Raw genomic sequence first — 23,498 nt, 5'->3', positions numbered from 1 at the left:
GCACGGCCGGCTGGTCTCCTGTTTTGCTTTGTCTGGGAGATTGAGATCACCGGCTCTGGGGGCTCGGAGAGTCACTGTCTGAGCGCGGAGACCGTCTCCTGAGCCGGACAGGCCCGGACCTGCGCCCCACACTCCCGGGCCCAGCCGACCCGGACAGGCCCGGACCTGCGCCCCACACTCCGGGAAACCAGCCGACCCGGACAGGCCCGGACCTGCGCCCCACACTCCCCCTCTCACCGAACCCAGGTCACTCTCGGATTTCAATCTTCTCAGCTCCTCCCAGAGCAGATCCGTGACACCGATCGGGGGAGGGCAGGAGCAGAGAACTGATCGCTCTGATCAACCAGCGGGACACGATGAAAGAGTGGAGATAAATCGTCCCAGGATCCTGCCCAGCCTTTCCAGCCAGCGCATCGGCTTCAACACCACGGCCTGTTCCATTCACCCGCTACTCTCTGTGTAAAGAGGAGCCTCCTGCTCTTCCTGGAGAATGCACTTCTCTGTAGCTGCCACTCGTGTCCTCTGGGCGGCGTTCCGATGGCAGTGCTGAAGACAGCCCCTTGTTTGACCGTGAGGATCTTGGGTTGCAGGGTAATCACGCTCCCAGGAAATAGAAGCACAGGATTCCGGAGCACCGCTGAGACCAGGAGAGACAACACAAGCCTTCTGTCTTTCAACACTCATTTATAAATCCCCCCGAGCTCAGCGCACAGCCCAGCCCGACAGCCACACCCACACAGAACAGATACAACCACTTGGTTACAAAAAAGGCAAAAAGGTAAAACATCATAAATAGATAAAAATGTATATTGAAAATATTTAAATCCCCCCCCCCAACGCCCTACAAAATATCGCATTTATAACAGTTTAATTGAATTCATATACCTGAACTGGTACTGTGGAAGTAAGGCACACTTTGCGCAAAACACAGCATTTTGCTGAAATGAAGTCAAGGCAAGAGGGAAGAAATTGCAGGAAGACCCCCCTCTGTTTCTACTCCTGTAACTTTACTGTGACCCCATTTCTACTCCTGTAACTTTACTGTGACCCCCTTGTGTCTCTGCTCCCTGTCACTACACTGTGAGCTGTGTCTCTGCTCCCTGTCACTACACTGTGAGCTCTCTGTGTCTCTGCTCCCTGTCACTACACTGTGAGCTCTCTGTGACTTGACTGTGATCTCCTTGTCTCTCTGCTCCCTGTGACTTAAGCCCAGTGAGATCAGGGTAAAAGCACAGTACAGCGCAGTAAAGCCCAGTGAGATCAGGGTAAAAGCACGTTACAGGGCAGTAAAAAGCCCAGTGAGATCAGGGTAAAAGCTCTGTACAGCAGAGCCCAGTGAGATCAGGGTAAAAGCGCAGGACAGTGTCTGTGATGTTGTGTGTGGAGAAATCACCACACAGCCCAGTGGCGCCCAGTGCTCCCAGCAGGGATGTCAAAGGGTCAGTTTACTGGAGAGTGAACCGACTCATGAGGCTCGGGGTCCCGTTTGGATCATGTTTCCTGTCTCACAACAGCAATAGCATTTTTTTTTACATCAGTAACATAACCGCAAATGCCCTGGCACCTAAAACACACACAAGATTTAAAAATATAAAACCCATTTGTTAATGCTTCCTGCATTCCTGTTTTCTTTAATAAAAGTAACAAGGACTATGTGTTCCTGGAGTCCACACCATTGCACTTGGCCGTTTTAAAGATCCTAAACGAAGAACAATCCTAAGAACAGTCATAAAAAAAAACTAAAAACAGCGTTTTCATCAAATCGAGCGGCGAGCTGGAGCGGAGAGCCGCGCCCCGGGCGCCCCCTGGTGGCGAGTCCGCGAACAGCCGGTCCCGGTTCCCGGCGCTGGTGCAGAGAGATGGTGCTGTGGGCCCCGGTTCCGGCTGTGAGAGAGAGCAGCGATGAGAGAGGGCTGGGGGAGAGAGGAGGGAGAGGAGGAGGAGGGGGCCGGGAGGAGACTCACCGCGCGGCGCCGGCGCCTCACTCCGCGAGCAGGTCGTCGGACAGCGAGCCGTGCGACTGGCGCTTCTCTGCGGGCAGAGAGACACGGGTTCAGCTCAGAAACGCCACACAGTCGGACTCGGGAGAGCTGGGCCCCCTGGCGGCCGTTTCCCTGCTTTTGGGCGAGACCAGCACAGGGGTCCGCGCGCGGCCAGGCCCCCGACAGAGGAAGACCCAGGGGCTGCTGTCGGGGGGGTGCCGGTAGCCCAGTCGGGGGCGCTCTTCTCCTGCGGACACTGTGCTGGGAGCTCGTGATCGAACCCGGGGCATCAGGAAGAGCAGGAGTGTGACCCCACTGCAGTCTGGATCAGTGTACCCTTCCTACCCCCCCCCATAGTGCCCCTGGTGCAGCAGATCGTCACAACACCCCTGGTCAGAATGTGTGTGTGTGTGTGTGTGTGTGTCTGTCTCCCAGGGGGACCGCTGTCACTCAGGGGTGAAGTGAGTCCTGTCCTATATATGAAGTGCGTTGCAATGCTTTAGCCTGAAAGGCGCTATATTAATCATTAAGACCTGAATCCCCACTGCAGACCCGTGTCGTCTCAGCCAGGCTGCACCAGTGTGTGTGTGTGCGTGTGTGTGTGTGTGTGTGTGTGTGTGTGTTTACCGGCGCCACGCGCCTCTTACCGCGGTGCTCACGCAGACGCTGCGTCTCGGCCGACAGGGGGCGCTGCGACTCTGTGGCGCTGCGGGGACGATGCGGGACTGGGGCCGCACGGGGGTCCCCCACGGTCCCCGGGACCTCCACCCCGGGCCCGACGTGGACCAGGTGGCTGAAGTTAGTGGGGTTGGAGATGAGCTTGGAGCGCAGAGACGGGTCTCTCATCATCACCCTGAGAGACAGAGGGGTTGTAATCATTATAATAGTAATCATTGCTTACACTCATACAGCCCCTCCACCCCCAGCAGTGTGTACCCCCACCTGGGTGAGGCGCCAGTCCGCTCCCCTCACCCCAGCTCTCAGTGGGGAGGAGAGCAGAGCGATGGAGCCAGTTCAGAGAGGGGGGTTCTTAGGAGGCCATGAGGGGTAGAGACCAGGGGGGAATCTGGCCAGGACACTGGGGTAACACCCCTGCTCTTTTAATGACCAGAGAGTCAGGACCTCGGTTTTATGTCTCATCTGATTGACGGCGCCTTTTTACAGTCTAGTGTCCCCGTCACTATACTGGAGCATTAGGACCCACACAGACCGCAGGGTGAGACTAGGCTCACACTGCTGAGCTCCAGTGGGCTGCCAGTTGTGAGTTGCAGAGTGATATGGCTGCAGTGTGGGTTAATACACACACTGACTGGACACTCCAGTACATTAACACTCACTGAGAGAGAGAGGGGTTCATACAGACACTGACTGGACACTCCAGTACATTAACACTCACTGAGAGAGAGAGGGGTTCATACAGACACACTGACTGGACACTCCAGTACATGAACACTGCACTGAGAGAGAGAGAGGGGTTCATACAGACACACTGACTGGACACTCCAGTACATTAACACTGCACTGAGAGAGAGAGGGGTTAATACAGACACACTGACTGGACACTCCAGTACATTAACACTGCACTGAGAGAGAGAGGGGTTCATACAGACACACTGACTGGACACTCCAGTACATTAACACTCACTGAGAGAGAGAGGGGTTCATACAGACACTGACTGGACAGTACATTAACACTCACTGAGAGAGAGAGGGGTTCATACAGACACACTGAGAGAGAGAGGGGTTCATACACACTCTGACTGGACACTCCAGTATTTACCTGCGCTGCTCAGCTCTCTGCTCCTCTGAGAGGCCGAAGTTGAATTTCCTCTTGGACTTTGTTCGCTGCAGCTGCCTGTGGCTGTTTACCTTCGTCTCTGGAATAGCAAACTCCTCCTCTGCAGAGACACAAGTACAGGACAGTGCAGTTATACAGTACTATAGTCCAGTGTGTCTCACAGTGCAGTTATACAGTACTACAGTCCAGTGTGTCTCACAGTGCAGTTATACAGTACTACAGTCCAGTGGGTCTCACAGTGCAGTTATACAGTACTACAGTCCAGTGTGTCTCCAGCAGTGCAGTTATACAGTACTACAGTCCAGTGTGTCTCACAGTGCAGTTATACAGTACTACAGTCCAGTGTGTCTCACAGTGCAGTTATACAGTACTACAGTCCAGTGTGTCTCACAGTGCGGTTATACAGTACTACAGTCCAGTGGGTCTCACAGTGCGGTTATACAGTACTACAGTCCAGTGTGTCTCACAGTGCAGTTATACAGTACTACAGTCCAGTGTGTCTCCAGCAGTGCAGTTATACAGTACTACAGTCCAGTGTGTCTCCAGCAGTGCAGTTATACAGTACTACAGTCCAGTGTGTCTCACAGTGCAGTTATACAGTACTACAGTCCAGTGTGTCTCACAGTGCGGTTATACAGTACTACAGTCCAGTGTGTCTCACAGTGCAGTTATACAGTACTACAGTCCAGTGTGTCTCCAGCAGTGCAGTTATACAGTACTACAGTCCAGTGTGTCTCCAGCAGTGCAGTTATACAGTACTACAGTCCAGTGTGTCTCACAGTGCAGTTATACAGTACTACAGTCCAGTGTGTCTCACAGTGCAGTTATACAGTACTACAGTCCAGTGGGTCTCACAGTGCAGTTATACAGTACTACAGTCCAGTGTGTCTCACAGTGCAGTTATACAGTACTACAGTCCAGTGTGTCTCACAGTGCGGTTATACAGTACTACAGTCCAGTGGGTCTCCAGCAGTAAGAACAGAGCTTACCTGCGTCCCTGCTGCGCAGGTACACCAGCCTGGCTGGCTCAGTGCTGAAGAGAGTGAGGGAGCCGTCAGTGTTGAGGGGGCGGGGCTGAGGACAGACGGGCAGAGAGACTGTTAGTGGGGACAGGTGGACAGAGAGAGAGACACTGGGGAGCCCTTGGGCACTGGAAGGCTATTCTCACTTTCTGGACTGCGATGGTCTGGACCCACTCCATGCTCTTCACATCGAACACATGGATGCCGCTCTCACTGTACGCCAACAGGTAGGGGGCGCTGTAACCTGCAGCGAGACACAAGGGATGAGAGAGGTGAAGGGAGACGCTGTCAAAGCAAGCCCAGCAGTGCGAATCAGTGTGTCTGAGCCTGGAGCCAGGACTGAGCCTGTCAGTCAGTAAAGGGCTTTAACAACAGAGCAGGAGGCACCTCTTTACACCAAGGGTGGCGGGAGTGTGGAACCAGTAGCTACCCCCTGCTCCCGTGTTCTCACTCACAGCAGTGCGTCAGCAGGCTGGGCCACATCAGCTCCCTGTGGCGAGCGCGGCGCCCCCTGCAGTCCACGTACAGCCCCACGCTGGCGAAGCACAGCAGCAGCTCGTTCCGGGCGATCTCGACCGCGCACAGGGCGTCGGGGGCGGGGGGCTGGGGGAGGGGCAGGAGGGAGGGGTCCTCGGGGCTCAGCAGGGCCACAGGGGGGACCTCCTTGACCAGAGAGTACAGAGAGAACCCGGAGGGGTACCCCACACACAGCCGGTCCCCGAACACCCCCAGCCACTGCACGGGGGCCGGCGCCTGCACCTCGCAGAGTCTGGCGCAGCGCGGGGCGCCGGGGGCCAGCCGGTAGCACAGCACCTGGGCGACAGAGAGGGAGAGGCCGCGTCAGAGAGGCGTGGGGGCGGGCAGGGGCGCGGTGGCGGTGCTGTGGGGTCCAGGCACCTGTCTCTTGATGGCCACGCACAGGCAGGGCTGGGTGCCCTGAGCCAGGCTGCCCTGCGCCAGCACGGTGACCCCGCGGGTGTCGGGCAGCTTGGAGCCCCCGCAGTCCGGGTCCTTGAGCTCGTCCCACGTGAACAGCCTCACCGAGCGGCTCCGCCCACACAGCACGGCCACGCACTCGGCGCCGCCCACCACCTCCACCTGCACCACGCGTTTGCACTCGGCCAGCTGCACGATCTCTGAGAGGGGGACAGGGGGGAGAGAACCAGAGAGCGACTGAACGAGACGCGTGTCCACAGCAGCACGGGGAGACAGGGCGGCGAGAGGAGCGCTGAGCAGCAGATGAGCGAGACAGGGCGGCGAGAGGAGCGCTGAGCAACAGATGAGCGAGACAGGGCGGCGAGAGGAGCGCTGAGCAACAGATGAGCGAGACAGGGCGGCGTGAGGAGAGCTGAGCAACAGATGAGCGAGACAGGGCGGCGAGAGGAGCGCTGAGCAACAGATGAGCGAGACAGGGCGGCGTGAGGAGAGCTGAGCAACAGATGAGCGAGACAGGGCGGCGAGAGGAGCGCTGAGCAACAGATGAGCGAGACAGTGGCGGGGAGAGTGCTGAACAAAAGATCAGTGAGACAGGGTGGTGAGGAGAGTGCTGAACAAAAGATCAGTGAGACAGGGTGGCGAGGAGAGTGCTGAACAAAAGATCAGTGAGACAGGGTGGTGAGGAGAGCTCTGAGCAGCAGCACAGAGAGACAGTGCAGTGAGGAAAGAGAGACAGGCCAGTGCAAAGGGTGCAAAGAGAAAAGACGGTGGGATAGATCAGTCCGGGGTGTGTGAGGGTGCACTCACCATTGCTTGTGACGTCAATGACGTAGAGGGCTTCCTCTGTGCCCAGGGCGACGCGTCCACGATCTACAGACACAAGACAGGCTGCATCAGCTCACAGCTCACCGGGATGTTCACACTGCCCCACTGTGCGATTTCACCAGACAGAGGGGTCCCCTGAGAGACTGATGTCCCTGGGGCGTGTCTCACCAATGATGGCTGCCGACTGGGCGGAGCGGATGAAGGGGAGGGCGGAGTCGTAGGCCTCGCGGGGCAGGAGAACGCTGCGGGGAGGGAGGCGGTGCTTCTTGGCCAGGCCGTGCAGCTCCGTGAGGACCGCCTCCCACCGGGACTTCTCCGCCTCGCTCTCGGCCAATAGCAGCACGGCCTGGGTGGTGGGCGGAGCCGTCAGCTGGGAGGATGTGACCTGGCAGGAAGGGAGGGAGAGACGGAGACATCACGGCTCCTGCAGACCAGGCTCCTCTCTGGGGTGTCCAGTGGGGTCAGGGCTGGGGGTCACACTGCACTGGGGTGTCCAGTGGGGTCAGGGCTGGGGGGTCACACTGCACTGGGGTGTCTAGTGGGGTCAGGGCTGGGGGGTCACACTGCACTGGGGTGTCCAGTGGGGTCAGGGCTGGGGGTCACACTGCACTGGGGTGTCCAGTGGGGTCAGGGCTGGGGGTCACACTGCACTGGGGTGTCCAGTGGGGTCAGGGCTGGGGGTCACACTGCACTGGGGTGTCCAGTGGGGTCAGGGCTGGGGGTCACACTGCACTGGGGTGTCCAGTGGGGTCAGGGCTGGGGGTCACACTGCACTGGGGTGTCCAGCGGGGTCAGGGCTGGGGGGGTCACACTGCACTGGGGTGTCCAGTGGGGTCAGGGCTGGGGGGGTCACACTGCACTGGGGTGTCCAGTGGGGTCAGGGCTGGGGGGTCACACTGCACTGGGGGAATGTGAATTCATGAATGTGGGATGCGCTCAGCTCTGTCTTGACTCACTCTGAAGATACAGGGAACGTCTCTCTTGTTGGCATGAATGACATCCGCCGCCAGGACAGAGCTCACCGAGAAGTTAGGATCCCTGCAAACAGCAAACTGTGGTTCACTATGTTTATACTACAATACACAGAACAGCAATACTAGAGTATAGTCCAATACAGCCCAGGGAGATCAGGGTAAAAGCACAGTCCAGTGCAGTAGAGCCAAGTGAGATCAGGGTAAAAACACAGTACAGTGCAGTAGAGCCAAGTGAGATCAGGGTAAAAGCACAGACCAGTGCAGTAGAGCCAAGTGAGATCAGGGTAAAAACACAGTACAGGCTGTGCACAGGTGTGAGAAATACATGATAAATATGACAGAAAGAGCAAGACTGTGGGAGACGAACACACTCCAGTAAACTGACCCCTGACCTTATGTCAACGACCTGCAGCCCCCCTGGGCTGGGGGGGGAGTCGAACAGGAAGAGCCTGAAGTCACTGACTGCAGCAAAGCAGCGCTGCCACCCCTTCCTGACGCCCGCGGGCCTGGGCACCTGGGGCAGAGAGACAGGCAGGCTCACAGTCTGGCAGACAGACCCCCAGACTGACTGGGAGACACAGACTTGCAGACTGGCAGACTGATGGGCAGACTGGCAGACTCAGACACACTGGCACACTGACTCACTGGCTGGCAGAAAGACACACACACGCTGGCACACTGACTAATGGACACACATGACTGGCAGACAGACTCCCACACACAGTGGCACACAGACACACACACACACACTGACTCACAGACAGGTGCCCGGTGAAGGCCGTGCCGGTGCCCCGGACAGGGTCGACCCCCAGCGGTTTTGCGTTGGTGTCGGGACAGATGGTGGCGCTGTTGGCGCAGGTCACGTGACAGGCGTACCCACACGCTGCAGGGGGGAGAGACAGAGGGGTTAGCACCGCCCCGGGTGTGCCCGACTGCGCTGCCCCGAGCCCCCCAGACCCCCGGACCCTCACCGTCGCACTGCAGGCCCTGTCGCACCAGTCCCACCAGCAGGGAGGTGCAGCGGCTGCACTTCGTGGGGCAGGAGAAGGACTTCACCTTGAACTGGTGCGGCGTGGGCTGGACAGAGGGGGGCGGAGAGAGAAGGACAGACAGAGAGGGGGGCAGGGAAGGACAGAGCTGTCATTATTAAGGTCAGGAGCGCTGTAACAGCTTCAAACACAACTCTAGCGCTGGCCTCTCCTCGGGGCTCTGGGCTCCTGCGGCTCCCAGGCTCAGGCGCTGCTGCTCGCACCTTGGGCTCGCCCCCTGCTGGCCCGGAGGGGTACTGCGGGGGCCTCGCCGGGGACGCTGGCGGGGGGGAGGAGCGACTCCGGGCCTGAGGAAGACACAGCGGGGGTTATCGGGGCGACGGAGAGCGGACTCAGCGAGACGGGGGGCTGTCGGGTCGCTGGGACTCACGTCTGCTTTAGCGCTGCCAGGCTCCTGGCGGGGGGCACCGTCAACACTCGCTCTCTGCAGCTGGGGCGGCGCACCGGAGAACCCCGAAAAACTGATGGAGTTGTTCTGTGGAGACAGACATATACTGTACACCTGTACAGACACCCCTGGGGTACAGGCTCTTACTGGACACCTGTACAGACACCCCTGGGGTACAGGCTCTTACTGGACACCTGTACAGACACCCCTGGAGTCAGGCTCTTACTGAGCACACTGTACAGACACCCCTGGGGTACAGGCTCTTACTGGACACAGTGTATAGACACCCCTGGGGTACAGACTCACCTCCACAGGAGAAAGAGGCATCAGTGTTACAATGGAATCTCTTCCTCTGAGATCTGGAGAGAAATCACAGCAGGAGCTCAGAGACAGGAGCTCAGGGACAGACACACCACACACAGGGACAGGAGCTCGGGGACAGGAGCTGTGATTGACAGCCAGACCTGAAACGGGCAGCGATTTAATCTCCTTCTTCAGTCTCTCCACATCTGCTCTCAGCTCCGTGTTCTGTTCCTCTACCTCCTGCAGCTTGCTGAGACAGACAGACCGAGAGAGGGACAGGGTGAGAGAGAGACAGACAGGGACAGGGTGAGAGACAGACGGACAGACAGTGTCAGACAGGAGGGGCAGGTGGTGGCAGGTCCTTACCTCTCTGTGCTAAGGCTGGCTGCCTTCAGCGTGCTCAGCTCCTGCTGCAGGCTCTGCTTGGCCCTCAGCTCGGCCTCCAGCGCCGACTGCAGCTCCAGCCTGGCCGACGCCTCCGTCTTCAGCAGCCTGCGCGCCTTCCACTGGCTGTCCTGAGAGAGGGGCTGAGCTGTGCCGGGCCGTACTGGGCTGTACCGGAATGTACTGGAGGAGTGGTGGTGCAGGTGTGCAGTGTTGCAGGTGTGCAGGGATGCAGGTGTGCAGTTTGCAGGGATGCTGGTGTGCAGTGTCACAGTGTCACAGAGTGCAGGTGTGTAGTGTTGCAGGTGTGCAGTGTTGCAGGTGTGCAGTGTTGCAGGGATGCAGTGTTGCAGGGATGCAGGGATGCTGGTGTGCAGTATTGCAGTGTGCAGGTGTGCAGTGTCGCAGGTGCACTGGGAGCTGTGGTACCTGTCTGGCTGTGGCGCGGTCAGACGCCTTGAGTCCCTCCATCTCCTCCGTGAGGCGCGTGGTGAGAGCCTGCAGGTACGTCCTGGACTCCTTCTCATCGTTGACCCTGAGGACACAGACAGCGTCCTCACTCCGACACTCAGACGGGCACGCGCCCCCTCTCTGTACCCCTGTCCACCCCCTGTCCCCCTCTGTCTTCCCTTCTGTACCCCTCTCTCACCACTGCAGGATGTCAGTGATCTGGTCCTCCCAGTGGGACACAGACTGACTCCTCCCGCTCAGGGTCTTCAGCTCCTCCTCCTGCTGTCTGTTCGCCACCCTGAGCCGCATCACCTCCTCCGTCAGCTAGAGGGCGACAGAGAGCCGGGGGAGGGGTGAGAGCCGGAGGGCCGGGGGCGGGGCCGGCGGGCGGGCAGGGGGTGTGGCTCCAGCTCACCTGCTCCAGCTCGGCGCCCAGCCTCCTGCCCTCCTCCCTCAGCAAGCTCTTCTCTCGCTCCGCCGCCCCCCTCAGCTCCGCCAGGGCCTCCTGGTCCTGCAGGCTGAGACACACACACACACACAGGCAGGGGCGCGGTCACACACGGCCCGGCTCTGCCCCTCTCCCAGTGCCCCCCCCCCGGCTCTCGCCAGGCCCGTACCTCCGGGCGCGCGCCGTCTCCAGCTTCTCCCGCAGCGCTGCCAGCTCGCTCTCCAGCGCCCCCTGCTGCTCCTCCCGCTCCCGCAGCTGGCGCTGCCGGCTCTTGAGCTCCGCCTCCTGCTCCGCCCCCTTGCGCTCCAGCTCCGCCCGGAGGCGGGACAGCTCCTGCGTGGCCCCGCCCCCCGCGTCAGCGGAGCCATGGGCCAGACCGGGTGTCTTCTGTCAGCAGGATAGCGAGACGAACACAGACAGCGAGTAAGACCGGCAGGGCGGAGGGCCGGAGCCCTGACCTTCCAGGGAAGAGGAGCAGGCCGGCAGACACGCGGCTGTACCTTCAGGCCCTGCAGCTCCTCCTCCAGCTCCTTGCAGTACTGCTCTGTTCTCTCTCTCAGCTTCTTCTGCTGGCTGACCTCTGACAGGCTGCTCTCGCACTCCAGCTCCAGCTGGGCACAGACACACAGGCACGCTTAGACAGGCTCAGCCCAGCCCAGCGAGATCAGGGTAAAAGCACAGTACAGTGCAGTAGAGCCCAGGGAGATCAGGGTAAAAGCACAGTACAGCGCAGTAGAGCCCAGCAAAATAAAGGTAAAAGCACAGTACAGCGCAGCAGAGCCCAGTGAGATCAGGGTAAAAGCACAGTACAGCGCAGTAGAGCCCAGTGAGATCAGGGTAAAAGCAAAGTACAGCGCAGTAGAGCCCAGTGAGATCAGGGTAAAAGCACAGTACAGCGCAGTAGAGCCCAGTGAGATCAGGGTAAAAGCGCAGTACAGCGCAGTAGAGCCCAGTGAGATCAGGGTAAAAGCACAGTAGACCTCAGTAAAGCCCAGCAAAATAAAGGTAAAAGCACAGTACAGCGCAGCAGAGCCCAGTGAGATCAGGGTAAAAGCACAGTACAGCGCAGCAGAGCCCAGTGAGATCAGGGTAAAAGCACAGTACAGCACAGTAGAGCCCAGTGAGATCAGGGTAAAAGCACAGTACAGCGCAGTAGAGCCCAGTGAGATCAGGGTAAAAGCACAGTACAGCGCAGTAGAGCCCAGTGAGATCAGGGTAAAAGCTCAGTACAGGAGTAGAGCCCAGTGAGATCAGGGTAAAAGCACAGTACAGCGCAGCAGAGCCCAGTGAGATCAGGGTAAAAGCTCAGTACAGCGCAGCAGAGCCCAGTGAGATCAGGGTAAAAGCACAGTACAGGAGTAGAGCCCAGGGAGATCAGGGTGAAAGCTCAGTACAGGAGTAGAGCCCAGGGAGATCAGGGTGGGACGGGGGTGCCTTCCTGTCGTTAGTGGCCCGCCCTCTCGCTCACCTCCTTCCTGGCCCTCTCTGTGCGGCGCAGCTCCTGCCGCGCGGCCTCCAGCCGGGCCGACAGGGCCTCCATCTCCTCGTCGCGCTCGCGGAGCTGCCGGGCCTGGCGCTGCCGGTGGGCCCGGGCCTCTGCCTGCCTCTCCTCCGCCTCCTGCGCCTCGCGCTGGGCCTGCTGCTGCCTCGCCAGCGCCTCCCGCAGCTCCGCCGCCTGGGACTGCAGCTTCGCCCGGGACTCCGTCAGCTCCTGGGGCACGGGCAGGGTGAGGGACAGGCCGGAGACTCCCCCTCTCCTCTGCCGTTCGGCTCCTGCCCCACTCTCTGTCCCCATCCTCTGTGTCACCTCCCTTCCCCCCTCCCTCTGCCCCGCCTACTCCATCTGTCCCCTCCCCCTCCCTCTGCTCCACCCATTCCACCTGCCCCCTCCCTCTGCTCCACCCATTCCACCTGCCCCCTCCCTCTGCTCCACCCATTCCACCTGCCCCCTCCCTCTGCCCCACCCATTCCACCTGCCCCTTCCCTACCCCGCCCTCACTGTCTGTCCCCTCCCCCTGCCCCGTCCACACTGTCTGTCCCCTCCCCCTCTGTCTGCCCCACCCACACTGTCTGTCCCTTCCCCCTCTGTCTGCCCCACCCACACTGTCTGTCCCCTCCCCCTCCCTCTGCCCCGCCAATTCCCCCTGCCCCTCCCCTGCCCTGCCCCACCCACACTGTTTGTCCCCCCTCCCCCTCCCTCTGTCCCGCCCATTCCACCTGTCCCCTCCCCCTCCCTCTGTCCCCTCCCCCCTTCCATTCCTACCCCACCCCTCTCCCCCTCTCCCCCCTGTCCCCACTGTCTCCACCCCCCTTTCCCCTCTGACCGTGCTGAGGGAGTCCCTCTCCTGCTGGACTGCGCGCAGCTGGGACTCCAGAGAGCGCAGCTGCTGGGCCTCGTCCTCACCGCGCCGCCTGGCTGTCTCACCGCCCTCCGCTGCTGCCTCTGGGAGGGAGGGAGAGGGAGAGAGGGGGGCGTGGGAATGTGGACTCCAGGCGGACTCGAGGACACTGACCTCACCCGGGTGCAGTCAGGCGGTCGGCGCGTACCGGCCAGTCTCCTGCGCAGCTTGTCCACCTCCTCTCTCAGCCCCTGCAGCTCGGGTGCAGAGTCACTGCGTGGGACAGGGCAGGGCAGCATGGACTCTGGGACAGACAGACAGAGTTCAGGTACTGACACATCCCGGTGTCGTCCTACTCACAGGCACACACACAGTCGCCCCGATATCCTCCCCCTCTCACCCTGGGGTGCGTCTGTCTTCACAGAGGGTCCCTCACTCCCTGCTGCCACCCTCAGGCAGCCCCGGTCCGACAGACAGCTGAGAACAGAGAGGCAGACAGAGAGGGAGAGTGAGAGAGGGGTGGTGATACTGCAGCAGGCAGAGGTGAAGGTAAGAGAGGGGTGGTGATGCTGTAGCAGGCTGTGGTGAAGATGACAGGGGTGGTGATGCTGTAGCAGGCAGTGGTGAAGATGAGAGAGAGGTGGTGATGCTGTAGATGACAGTGGTGAAGATGACAGGGGTGGTGATGCTGTAGATGACAGTGGTGAAGATGACAGGGGTGGTGATGCTGTAGATGACAGTGGTGAAGATGACAGGGGTGGTGATGCTGCAGCAGGCTGTGGTGAAGATGAGAGAGAGGTGGCGATACTGTACCAGTTGGAGGTGAAGGTAAATCCCACGAAGGGCAGCTGATTCCCAGAAAAGGAGCTGTGGGAGGAGGGTGGGAGAGTCTCCTGCAACAGACAGATGGACAGAGGCTCAGACAGAGAGACAGACGGATGGACAGACAGACAGGCAAAGGCTCAGACGGAGTGCTGGGGTTACTGACTGGGTTCTTCAGCGACTCGTCGTCCACATCAAAGTTTGAGGTGTCTGCTGGGCTGCTGACATCCGGGATGTGTGGGGGGGTGCTGGATCGGATGCGATCCCACTTGATCCCCTGGAAGAATGGGTGATCCCGGAAATCCTGGATACCGTTCTGGCCCAGTCGGCTGTCATGGTCACAGATCAGCTGGCCAATCAGGTCCTTGGCCTCAGCGGACACGTCGGTGACATCAGAGGGGAACTTGAGATGCTCCTGGTGGAGGCGGGGGGGGCAGACAATGTTGCCAAAGCAGAAACAGTTAACCCCAAACATTTGTAGACATGGATAAAAAATGAGACCTTATTATTAGGGAGGCTCACACGCCGTCCCACAGGCTGGGACAGGAGATCACACACTGGGGTCCTCCACCTCCTCCTCCTCCTCCACCCCTCCCTTGACCCTCCCCTCCCATCTCTCCCCTGTCTCTAACCCCCATCCCTATCTAACCCCCCAACACCCTCTCTCTAGCCCCACCCTCTGTACCGCTAACTCCTCCCATCTCTAACCCCACCCCCTTTTAGTCCCACCCTCTCTTGCTAACTCCTCCCATCTTTAACTCCACCCCTCTTTTTAGCCCCAACCATCTCTCTAACCTCCTTTAAACTCTCCCCCCCAACCCCCTCTCTGGCGCCCCCCGACCCTCGCTGGAGCCCCCTGACCCCTCACCTTGTGGTTCATGATCTTGCTGTAGGTCTCCAGCAGCGACTCGGCGTAGAAGGGCGTCTCCCCGAAGAGCAGCTCGTACATGCACACCCCCAGAGACCACCAGTCGCACTCCGTGCCATAGCGCCCCCTGCCATCCTCCATCGCCTGCAGGATCTCGGGGGAGATGTAGTCCGGGGTTCCCACGGCGACCGATGACTGCACCTGGTTGGAGGGGGGGGGTCCGGGGTTCACAGATCAGAGGTCAGGGGTGAAAGGTTAACACAGGCCTGCCAGTAGTGCAGTCTCCCGGCTTAATTTACTTCCCCAAACTGTCTCGTGCCGTGATGATCAAAATCTTTATTCATTTGTTCTAACGTCAGAACATGAAAATCTTGCCACCTGCTTCCTGATCCCTCCTCCGATTCCCTAAATCCCCTGAAATCCCCCCACAGCCGGTCACCCACCTTCCCGTCGCTGCCCAGCCGCAGACAGGAGCCGAAGTCCGCCAGCCGGATGTGTCCGTTCATGTCGATCAGCACGTTGTCGGGCTTGATGTCCCTGAGGGGGGCAGTGCTGTGTTATTACACGCGTCACTGGGGCACGGCGCCGCTCCACTGCAGGGCTGGGTCACCACAGGACAGGCCTCACCTGTGCACGTAGCCCCGCTGGTGCACGGAGTGGATCGCCAGAACCATCTCTGCCAGGTAGAACCGGGCCATCTCCTCCGGCAGGCGGTCCTCAAACTTACTGAGCAGAGTGAGGAGGTCTCCTCCCACATAGTAGTCCATCACTAGGTACTGAGGGGGAGAGAGAGAGGAGCCCATCACTAGGTACTGAGAGGAGAGAGAGGAGCCCATCACTAGGTACTGAGGGGGAGAGAGAGAGGAGCCCATCACTAGGTACTGAGAGGAGAGAGAGGAGCCCATCACTAGGTACTGAGAGGAGAGAGAGGAGCCCATCACTAGGTACTGAGAGGAGAGAGAGGAGCCCATCACTAGGTACTGAGGGGAGAGAGAGGAGCCCATCACTAGGTACTGAGAGGAGAGAGAGGAGCCCATCACTAGGTACTGAGAGGAGAGAGAGGAGCCCATCACTAGGTACTGAGAGGAGAGAGAGGAGCCCATCACTAGGTACTGAGGGGGAGAGAGAGAGAGGAGCCCATCACTAGGTACTGAGAGGAGAGAGAGGAGCCCATCACTAGGTACTGAGAGAAGAGAGAGGAGCCCATCACTAGGTACTGAGAGGAGAGAGAGGAGCCCATCACTAGGTACTGAGAGGAGAGAGAGGAGCCCATCACTAGGTACTGAGAGGAGAGAGAGGAGCCCATCACTAGGTACTGAGAGAAGAGAGAGGAGCCCATCACTAGGTCCTGAGGGGGAGAGAGAGAGGAGCCCATCAGTAGGTACTGAGAGGAGAGAGAGGAGCCCATCACTAGGTACTGAGAGGAGAGAGAGGAGCCCATCACTAGGTACTGAGGGGGAGAGAGAGAGGAGCCCATCACTAGGTACTGAGAGGAGAGAGAGGAGCCCATCACTAGGTACTGAGAGGAGAGAGAGGAGCCCATCACTAGGTACTGAGGGCGAGAGAGAGAGGAGCCCATCACTAGGTACTGAGGGGGAGAGAGAGAGGAGCCCATCACTAGGTACTGAGAGGAGAGAGAGGAGCCCATCACTAGGTACTGAGGGGGAGAGAGAGAGGAGCCCATCACTAGGTACTGAGAGGAGAGAGAGGAGCCCATCACTAGGTACTGGGAGGAGAGAGAGGAGCCCATCACTAGGTACTGAGAGGAGAGAGACGAGCCCATCACTAGGTACTGAGAGAAGAGAGAGGAGCCCATCACTAGGTACTGAGAGGAGAGAGAGGAGCCCATCACTAGGTACTGAGAGAAGAGAGAGGAGCCCATCACTAGGTACTGAGAGGAGAGAGAGGAGCCCATCACTAGGTACTGAGAGGAGAGAGAGGAGCCCATCACTAGGTACTGAGAGGAGAGAGAGAGGAGCCCATCACTAGGTACTGAGAGGAGAGAGAGGAGGAGGAGAGGAAAAGGGGAAGTCTGAGATGTTTAACGTCAGCGTCTGTGACAGAGGAAAATGACAAAAACAAACATGAAAGAAAGCTCCCCGCCTCCCCCTTCCTCCCCCTCACCAGGTACTTGTCGTCCTGGAAGGCGTAGTGCAGCGTCGTGATCCACTGGTTGTCCCCCTTCACCAGCACGTCCCTCTCCTCCCGAAAACACGCCGTCTGCGAGACAGAGACAGAGACAGAGACGGGGTCATCGCGCCCCACCTTGCTTGCAGGCGCAGGGCGGCCCGAGCAGAGCGGAGAGGAAGACTCACGTCGGCGCGCTTGATCATCTCCCACTTGTGCAGGATCTTCATCGCGAAGACACGCTCCGTGTCCTTCAGCTTGACAACGGCCACCTGGCACACAGACAGCAGGACTGCGTTATACCCAGCGCCCACAGACAGGGGGGTGTCCTCTGCACCCCAGCGCCCACAGACACAGAGGGGTGTCCTCTGTACCCCAGCGCCCACAGACAGAGGGGTGTCCTCTGTACCCCAGCTCCCACAGACACAGAGGGGTGTCCTCTGTACCCCAGCGCCCACAGACACAGAGGGGTGTCCTCTGTACCCCAGCTCCCACAGACACAGAGGGAGTGTCCTCTGTACCCCAGCTCCCACAGACACAGAGGGGTGTCCTCTGTACCCCAGCTCCCACAGACACAGAGGGAGTGTCCTCTGTACCCCAGGGCCCACAGACACAGAGGGGGTGTCCTCTGTACCCCAGAGCCCACAGACACAGAGGGGTGCGCTCTGTACCCCAGGGCCCACAGACACGGAGGGGGTGTCCTCTGTACCCCAGGGCCCGCAGACACAGAGGGGGTGTCCTCTGTACCCCAGAGCCCACAGACACAGAGGGGTGCGCTCTGTACCCCAGGGCCCACAGACACGGAGGGGGTGTCCTCTGTACCCCAGGGCCCACATACACAGAGGGGTGTCCTCTATACCCCAGGGCCCACAGACACAAAGGGGGTGTCCTCTGTACCCCGGGGCCCACAGACACAGAGGGGGTGTCCTCTGTACCCCAGGGCCCACATACACAGAGGGGTGTCTCAGGACATCCGGAGTGGAAGACGGGCAGGCGGAACGAGGCGATGAACGAGCTCTCACCTCGCCGAACGCCCCTCTCCCGATGACCTTGAGGATATCAAAGTCCTCGCGGTGAAGCCTGAGCTCTCGGACCCGGGACACAAACGGCTGGCCTGGAGGTGGGGAGAAACACTTCATCATGCACGGTACTGTCCTGTTGTGTGCGTTTACTGTTGAGGGGACGGTACATCTCTTTTCTCTACACTTCTTTGCACAAAGGGTGGTGGTAGTGTGGAACAAGCTGCCCAGCCATGCTGCTGAAGCTCATACCCAGGTGTCCTTTCAAGAAACAGCTGGAAAAGTCTCTGGGCTAAAATAACTCGTCAGGCGAACGAGGTGGATGCAGTAACTGGCCTCTCGCTTGTCGCCACCTGACATTCTGGATTGGTTTTCGACTCTGGGCTGTAACACTTTCTCCTCTCGCCGCCCTGTGTCCTGCTCTGCATCTCTGTTCCACCGGGTTCCACCCTGAAACCTGAATAGCAGCATTCCTTCAGTGAGCGCTCACTCCTGCGACACGCACAGTGACACTGCAGGGTGTGTGCGTGCACACACAAACACACACAGACTGCAGGGAGTGTGCACAGTCCCAGTACAGGGGCTCACACCCACACAAACACACACTGACAGTACAGTATAGGGGCTCACACCCACACAAACACACACTGACAGTACAGTATAGGGGCTCACACCCACACAAACACACACTGACAGTACAGTACAGGGGCTCACACCCACACAAACACACACTGACAGTACAGTACAGGGGCTCACACCCACACAAACACACACTGACAGTACAGTATAGGGGCTCACACCCACACAAACACACACTGACAGTACAGTATAGGGGCTCACACCCACACAAACACACACTGACAGTACAGTATAGGGGCTCACACCCACACAAACACACACTGACAGTACAGTATAGGGGCTCACTCACACACACACTGACAGTACAGTATAGGGGCTCACTCACACACAAACACACACTGACAGTACAGTATAGGGGCTCACTCACACACACACTGACAGTACAGTACAGTACAGTACAGGGGCTCACAAACACACACACACACTGACAGTACAGTATAGGGGCTCACTCACACACAAACACACACTGACAGTACAGTATAGGGGCTCACTCACACTCACACTCACAGACAATACAGTACAGTACAGGGGCTCACAAACACACACACACTGACAGTACAGTATAGGGGCTCACTCGCACACACACACTGACAGTATCCAGAATGTGGGCCTGACTGGGCGATTGTCACAGGGAGAGGAATGAGTTTGTTTTGATCTTTCTCTCTGTTCTTCCTCCTGTATCCCTGTATCCCTCAGCTCAGAGGCGTGTCCAGACAGAGCCAGTGACATCATCGCTCCCCTCTGTCGGCACGCTGCCTCGCTCCCTCTTTCCTTCTCTCCCTCCCACACTCAGTCCTTGCAAAGCCCAGTGAGATCGGGGTAAAAGCACAGTACATTGCAGTAGAGCCCAGTGAGATCAGGGTGAAAGCACAGTACAGTACAGTACAGAGCCCAGTGGAGTAAAGCAGGAATCTGCTCACTGTGTGTGATTCGTGCAGCTGTGGCAGTGAGCTGGTCTACACTGTGGTCAGAGTGGTGGACAGGCTGTGGCAGTGACCTGGTCTACACTGTGGTCAGAGTGGTGGACAGGCTGTGGCAGTGACCTGGTCTACACTGTGGTCAGAGTGGTGGACAGGCTGTGGCAGTGACCTGGTCTACACTGTGGTCAGAGTGGTGGACAGGCTGAGGCAGTGAGCTCCCTGCTGCCCCTTGTACCTGCTTCCTTCAGGAAACAGCAGGATAGGATCCCGAGACCCACTACATGCTAAATCCCATCCGGGCAGCGTGCTCTGTTCCCTGATCCCAGGCCCTTGCTGTGCTGCTCCCGGTGTGAGGGCAGGACGGACCTGTCCCAGCAGGCTCTGCTATTCCAAACACGAGCAGCACGCAGGCCCCGCCCCCTGGCAGTGAGAGTGTGTGTGCGTGTGGGTCTCGCTGTTACTCCACCCACTCGGAGAGCGCTGAGTGTTTTCAGAGATGCAGCTCAGCTGGAGAATGCAAACCAGCCCCAAACCCCAGTCTTGTATCCCACTCCCTGCACCCCAATTCTGTACCCCACTCCCTGTGCCCCAAACCCAGCCCTGTACCCCACATTGTGAACCAAACCCCAGCCCAGTACCCCTATTCCCTGCACCCCAGACCTGTACCCCAGTCCCACACTTCCACCGCACACCTGAACCCCATACTCGAACCCCACTACCCATGCCCCAAACTCCAGCCCGATACCTCACTCCCTCTGAACCACACCTACTCCTGTACCCCACCTGCTGCACCTCCCCACAGCCCTGACTCGCACCCCACACCCCTGACCTGTTCCAGTGAATCAATCCCTACAAACCTGCACCCCAGATCCCTGTCCCGTAGCCCCATTCCCCTCACCCCAAGCCCAACACCTTTCGAACCCAGAATCCTGGATCACCCAGATCACCCATCTCGTGCAGCTGGAGACCCACTCCAGGGATCACAGCGCTGCCACTCGGGCTCCCACTGCAGAGCACTGTGATCCAGTCCAGGCCTCACCACAGCTTGAGCACACACTGCGGATTCCTGGCTCACTGCTTTGAGTACATTTGCATAACCAGACAGGTGGAGTTCAAATAACGAACATGTTTACTAGGGTAAATGTTAATTTGAACAAGACTGACAGCACTGTCACACCTGGAGCGGATCAGACTGCTGCGCACTGGGAGTCTGACTGACAGCACTGTCACACCTGGAGCGGATCAGACTGCTGCGCACTGGGAGTCTGACTGACAGCACTGTCACACCTGGAGCGGATCAGACTGCTGCACACTGGGAGTCTGACAGCACTGTCACACCTGGAGCGGATCAGACTGCTGCACACTGGGAGTCTGACTGACAGCACTGTCACACCTGGAGCGGATCAGACTGCTGCACACTGGGAGTCTGACAGCACTGTCACACCTGGAGCGGATCAGACTGCTGCACACTGGGAGTCTGACAGCACTGTCACACCTGGAGCGGATCAGACTGCTGAGGACTACAGCATTCCAGTAACACCCCACTGCAGCATCACAGCAACACAGGACTACAGCATTCCAGTAACACCCCACTGCAGGACAGGACACACAGTGATGCACAATCGGACAGTGACGCTAACACACACACTCACTCCACTCCAGGAAGTCCTGCACGTTCTTCTCTCTCCGCAGCGCTGCGGTGCTCGTGCACTCCAGGTGCAGGCAGAGCAGCAGGTCCAGCAGCGCCTCCACACTCAGCACCGGCCCGTCCTGCTGCGGCCCGCCGGCCACCAGCGCCTCCAGCCGCCGCAGGCGCTCCTCGGCCGCCATCCGCACCGCGGCGCCGGGCAGGGCAGGGGGAGACACGGGTCCGAGTGGTCAGCGAGCGGCCAGGGGTCAGGGGGTCATTCCCAGGGTCTCGGGGAGCTGGGCGCTGGGGGCAGAAGAGGAATCCAGACTGAAGGGGCTCCCCTTTAAACACGAGAACCTCCCTCCGGGCCAGGAGTGAGCCAGCGCTGCCCATCTGTGCCCCTCTGTACCCCTCTCCCTCTCTCCCTCTCTACCCCTCTGTACCCCTCTCTCTGCTCCTCTGTACTCCTCTCTCCCACTCTGTATCGCTCACTCCCCCTCTGTACCCCCTTTATCACTCTCTCTATCCCTCTGTACCCCTCACTCCCCCTCTGTACCCCCTTTATCACTCTCTCTATCCCTCTGTACCCCTCTCTCCCACTCTCTATCCCTCACTCCCCCTCTGTACCCCCTTTATCACTCTCTCTGCTCCTCTGTACCCCTCTCTCTGCCCCTCTCTCCCACTCTCTATCCCTCACTCCCCCACTGTACCCCCTTTATCACTCTCTCTGCTCCTCTGTACCCCTCTCTCCCACTCTCTACCCCTCACTCCCCCTCTGAACCCCCTCTCTATCACTCTCTCTGCTCCTCTGTACCCCTCTCTCCCACTCTCTATCCCTCACTCCCCCTCTGTACCCCCTCTTTATCACTCTCTCTGCTCCTCTGTACCCCTCTCTCCCACTCTCTATCCCTCACTCCCCCTCTGTACCCCCTTTATCACTCTCTCTGCTCCTCTGTACCCCTCTCTCCCACTCTCTACCCCTCACTCCCACTCTCTACCCCTCTCTCTGCTCCTCTCTATCCCTCTGTACCCCTCTCTCCCACTCTCTATCCCTCACTCCCCCTCTGAACCCCCTCTCTATCACTCTCTCTGCTCCTCTGTACCCCTCTCTCCCACTCTCTATCCCTCACTCCCCCTCTGTACCCCCTTTATCACTCTCTCTGCTCCTCTGTACCCCTCTCTCCCACTCTCTATCCCTCACTCCCCCTCTGTACCCCCTTTATCACTCTCTCTGCTCCTCTGTACCCCTCTCTCCCACTCTCTACCCCTCACTCCCCCTCTGTACCCCCTTTATCACTCTCTCTGCTCCTCTGTACCCCTCTCTCCCACTCTCTACCCCTCTCTCTGCTCCTCTCTATCCCTCTGTACCCCTCTCTCCCACTCTCTACCCCTCACTCCCCCTCTGAACCCCCTCTCTATCACTCTCTCTGCTCCTCTGAACCCCCTCTCTATCACTCTCTCTGCTCCTCTGTACCCCTCTCTCTCACTCGCTATCCGTCTGTAGCCCCTCACTCCCCCTCTGTACCCCTGTTTCTACCCCTCTCTACGCGGGTTCCCGGCCACAGCTCCGGCGCTGAGATCCTCCTCAGACTCCTGTCAAAATCCGTGATGACTTCCCGTGGAATTCCTGCGTCTCCCAGCGCGGCGCGGCGCTCCAGGAAATTCCTTCCCAAATAAACTCGGAATCGTTTCCCCTTTCCTTCCTTTTCCCGCTTTCTTTAATCCCGGAACGCGACTCACCTGTTATTTTTTTGTTTTTCTCCGATTTGGGGCCCGCTGCGCTCTTTTTAAAACTCCCTGTTTTCCTGCTCCGCTTCCTCCGTCTCGCCACCCGCCGACTTACCTGGGAGGCGGTCCGCTTGATTGACAGCGCCTTCAGCCAATCGGCGCGGCCGGCCCCTCCCGTCTTTTCTCCAGGTGTTTTGCAACCGGGCGAGCTGCTCTTAAAGAGACAGCGCGCCTATTTCCCCCCGTCCTGGACAACTACCGCCTCACTTCCGCAGGAACGCAGTGAAAACTCCCGATTAAAACATACACATCGATTTTCACATTCACTATTGTTCGAGTGGCTTAGTTCCAGTCCTGTCAGACCAGCAGGACAGCTGGACCGGTGGTTCAGGTCCGGTCTTGTTAGACCAGGAGAAGAGCCTGTCCAGTGGTTCAGGTCCAGTTGAAATGGTTCTGGTGTGCCCCCAGTCCAGACCCCCAATGGACACAAAATAAAGCCAAAAATGAAACGACTCGAAAGCAACACAATAGCTCAAAAGTGACCCCCCCCAAACTAAACATCACAGAATGTTGTCCTGTTCTAATCCATTCAGAACTGCAGGCGTCCTGCAGAATCGAGATCCCCCACAGAACCCCTTCAGCAGTTAACCACTCGTTACCGGCGTCCGGCCGGCCTGGTGAAACCTGGGCTTGGCGTCTCCCCCGAGGGGCGGAGCCCCAGCTCCGCTCTTCATCGAGCTCCTAACCGGGAGGAATTAACAGACGGGGTTCTGCCGGGCCCGTGCCACACCCGCCCAGGTTCAAAACCCACCTGCTCGGTTACTGGCTTGGCAGCCCTCTGCGGGAG

At 58.9% G+C, this 23,498-nt stretch overlaps 1 protein-coding gene across 3 annotated transcripts; it reads right to left on the bottom strand.

The window, feature by feature from the left end:
- Window positions 1-664: 664 nt before the first annotated feature.
- Window positions 665-22,799, bottom strand: LOC148646502 (serine/threonine-protein kinase MRCK alpha-like). Of its 3 annotated transcripts, none has more exons than XM_088609237.1 (38): window positions 22,664-22,799; window positions 20,946-21,226; window positions 17,738-17,829; window positions 16,904-16,987; window positions 16,713-16,808; window positions 15,216-15,364; window positions 15,032-15,125; window positions 14,589-14,789; window positions 13,887-14,135; window positions 13,712-13,791; window positions 13,299-13,375; window positions 13,107-13,202; window positions 12,884-13,002; window positions 12,028-12,270; window positions 11,060-11,170; window positions 10,729-10,946; window positions 10,527-10,629; window positions 10,311-10,435; window positions 10,091-10,196; window positions 9,644-9,792; window positions 9,439-9,527; window positions 9,281-9,333; window positions 8,957-9,061; window positions 8,790-8,873; window positions 8,509-8,614; window positions 8,296-8,420; window positions 7,930-8,051; window positions 7,520-7,601; window positions 6,732-6,948; window positions 6,546-6,608; window positions 5,700-5,938; window positions 5,258-5,615; window positions 4,949-5,046; window positions 4,770-4,854; window positions 3,763-3,880; window positions 2,642-2,835; window positions 1,965-2,031; window positions 665-1,884 (listed from the first exon to the last, which is right to left on the bottom strand). In XM_088609237.1, the coding sequence occupies exons 2-37, from the start codon at window positions 21,121-21,123 to the stop codon at window positions 1,982-1,984; spliced, it is 4,758 nt and encodes a 1,585-aa protein (XP_088465363.1). In that variant the 5' UTR covers window positions 21,124-21,226; window positions 22,664-22,799; the 3' UTR covers window positions 665-1,884; window positions 1,965-1,981. The 3 variants fall into 3 exon arrangements, with proteins under 3 accessions (XP_088465363.1, XP_088465362.1, XP_088465365.1); XM_088609236.1 differs by having other exon boundaries at window positions 2,630-2,835; window positions 22,664-22,798; XM_088609239.1 differs by lacking the exon at window positions 8,790-8,873 and having other exon boundaries at window positions 2,630-2,835; window positions 22,664-22,798.
- Window positions 22,800-23,498: the final 699 nt, after the last annotated feature.

The sequence above is a fragment of the Lepisosteus platostomus genome, chromosome 16, assembly GCF_059453375.1.
Source record: "Lepisosteus platostomus isolate fLepPlt1 chromosome 16, fLepPlt1.hap1, whole genome shotgun sequence".
Lineage (NCBI taxonomy): Eukaryota > Metazoa > Chordata > Actinopteri > Semionotiformes > Lepisosteidae > Lepisosteus > Lepisosteus platostomus.
Note: the sequence above shows the minus strand (reverse complement) of the source record. Positions and strands in the feature narration are given on the sequence as shown.

Coding starts and splice junctions, on each gene's coding strand:
- LOC148646502 (XM_088609236.1), bottom strand. CDS start 21,123: ATGGCGGCCGAGGAGCGCCTGCGGCGGCTGGAGGCGCTGGTGGCCGGC. Junction 14,790..15,031: donor GGCTGGGCAGCGACGGGAAG/GTGGGTGACCGG, acceptor CCCTCCAACCAG/GTGCAGTCATCGGTCGCCGT. Junction 8,421..8,508: donor ACAGGGCCTGCAGTGCGACG/GTGAGGGTCCGG, acceptor TCCCCCCTGCAG/CGTGTGGGTACGCCTGTCAC.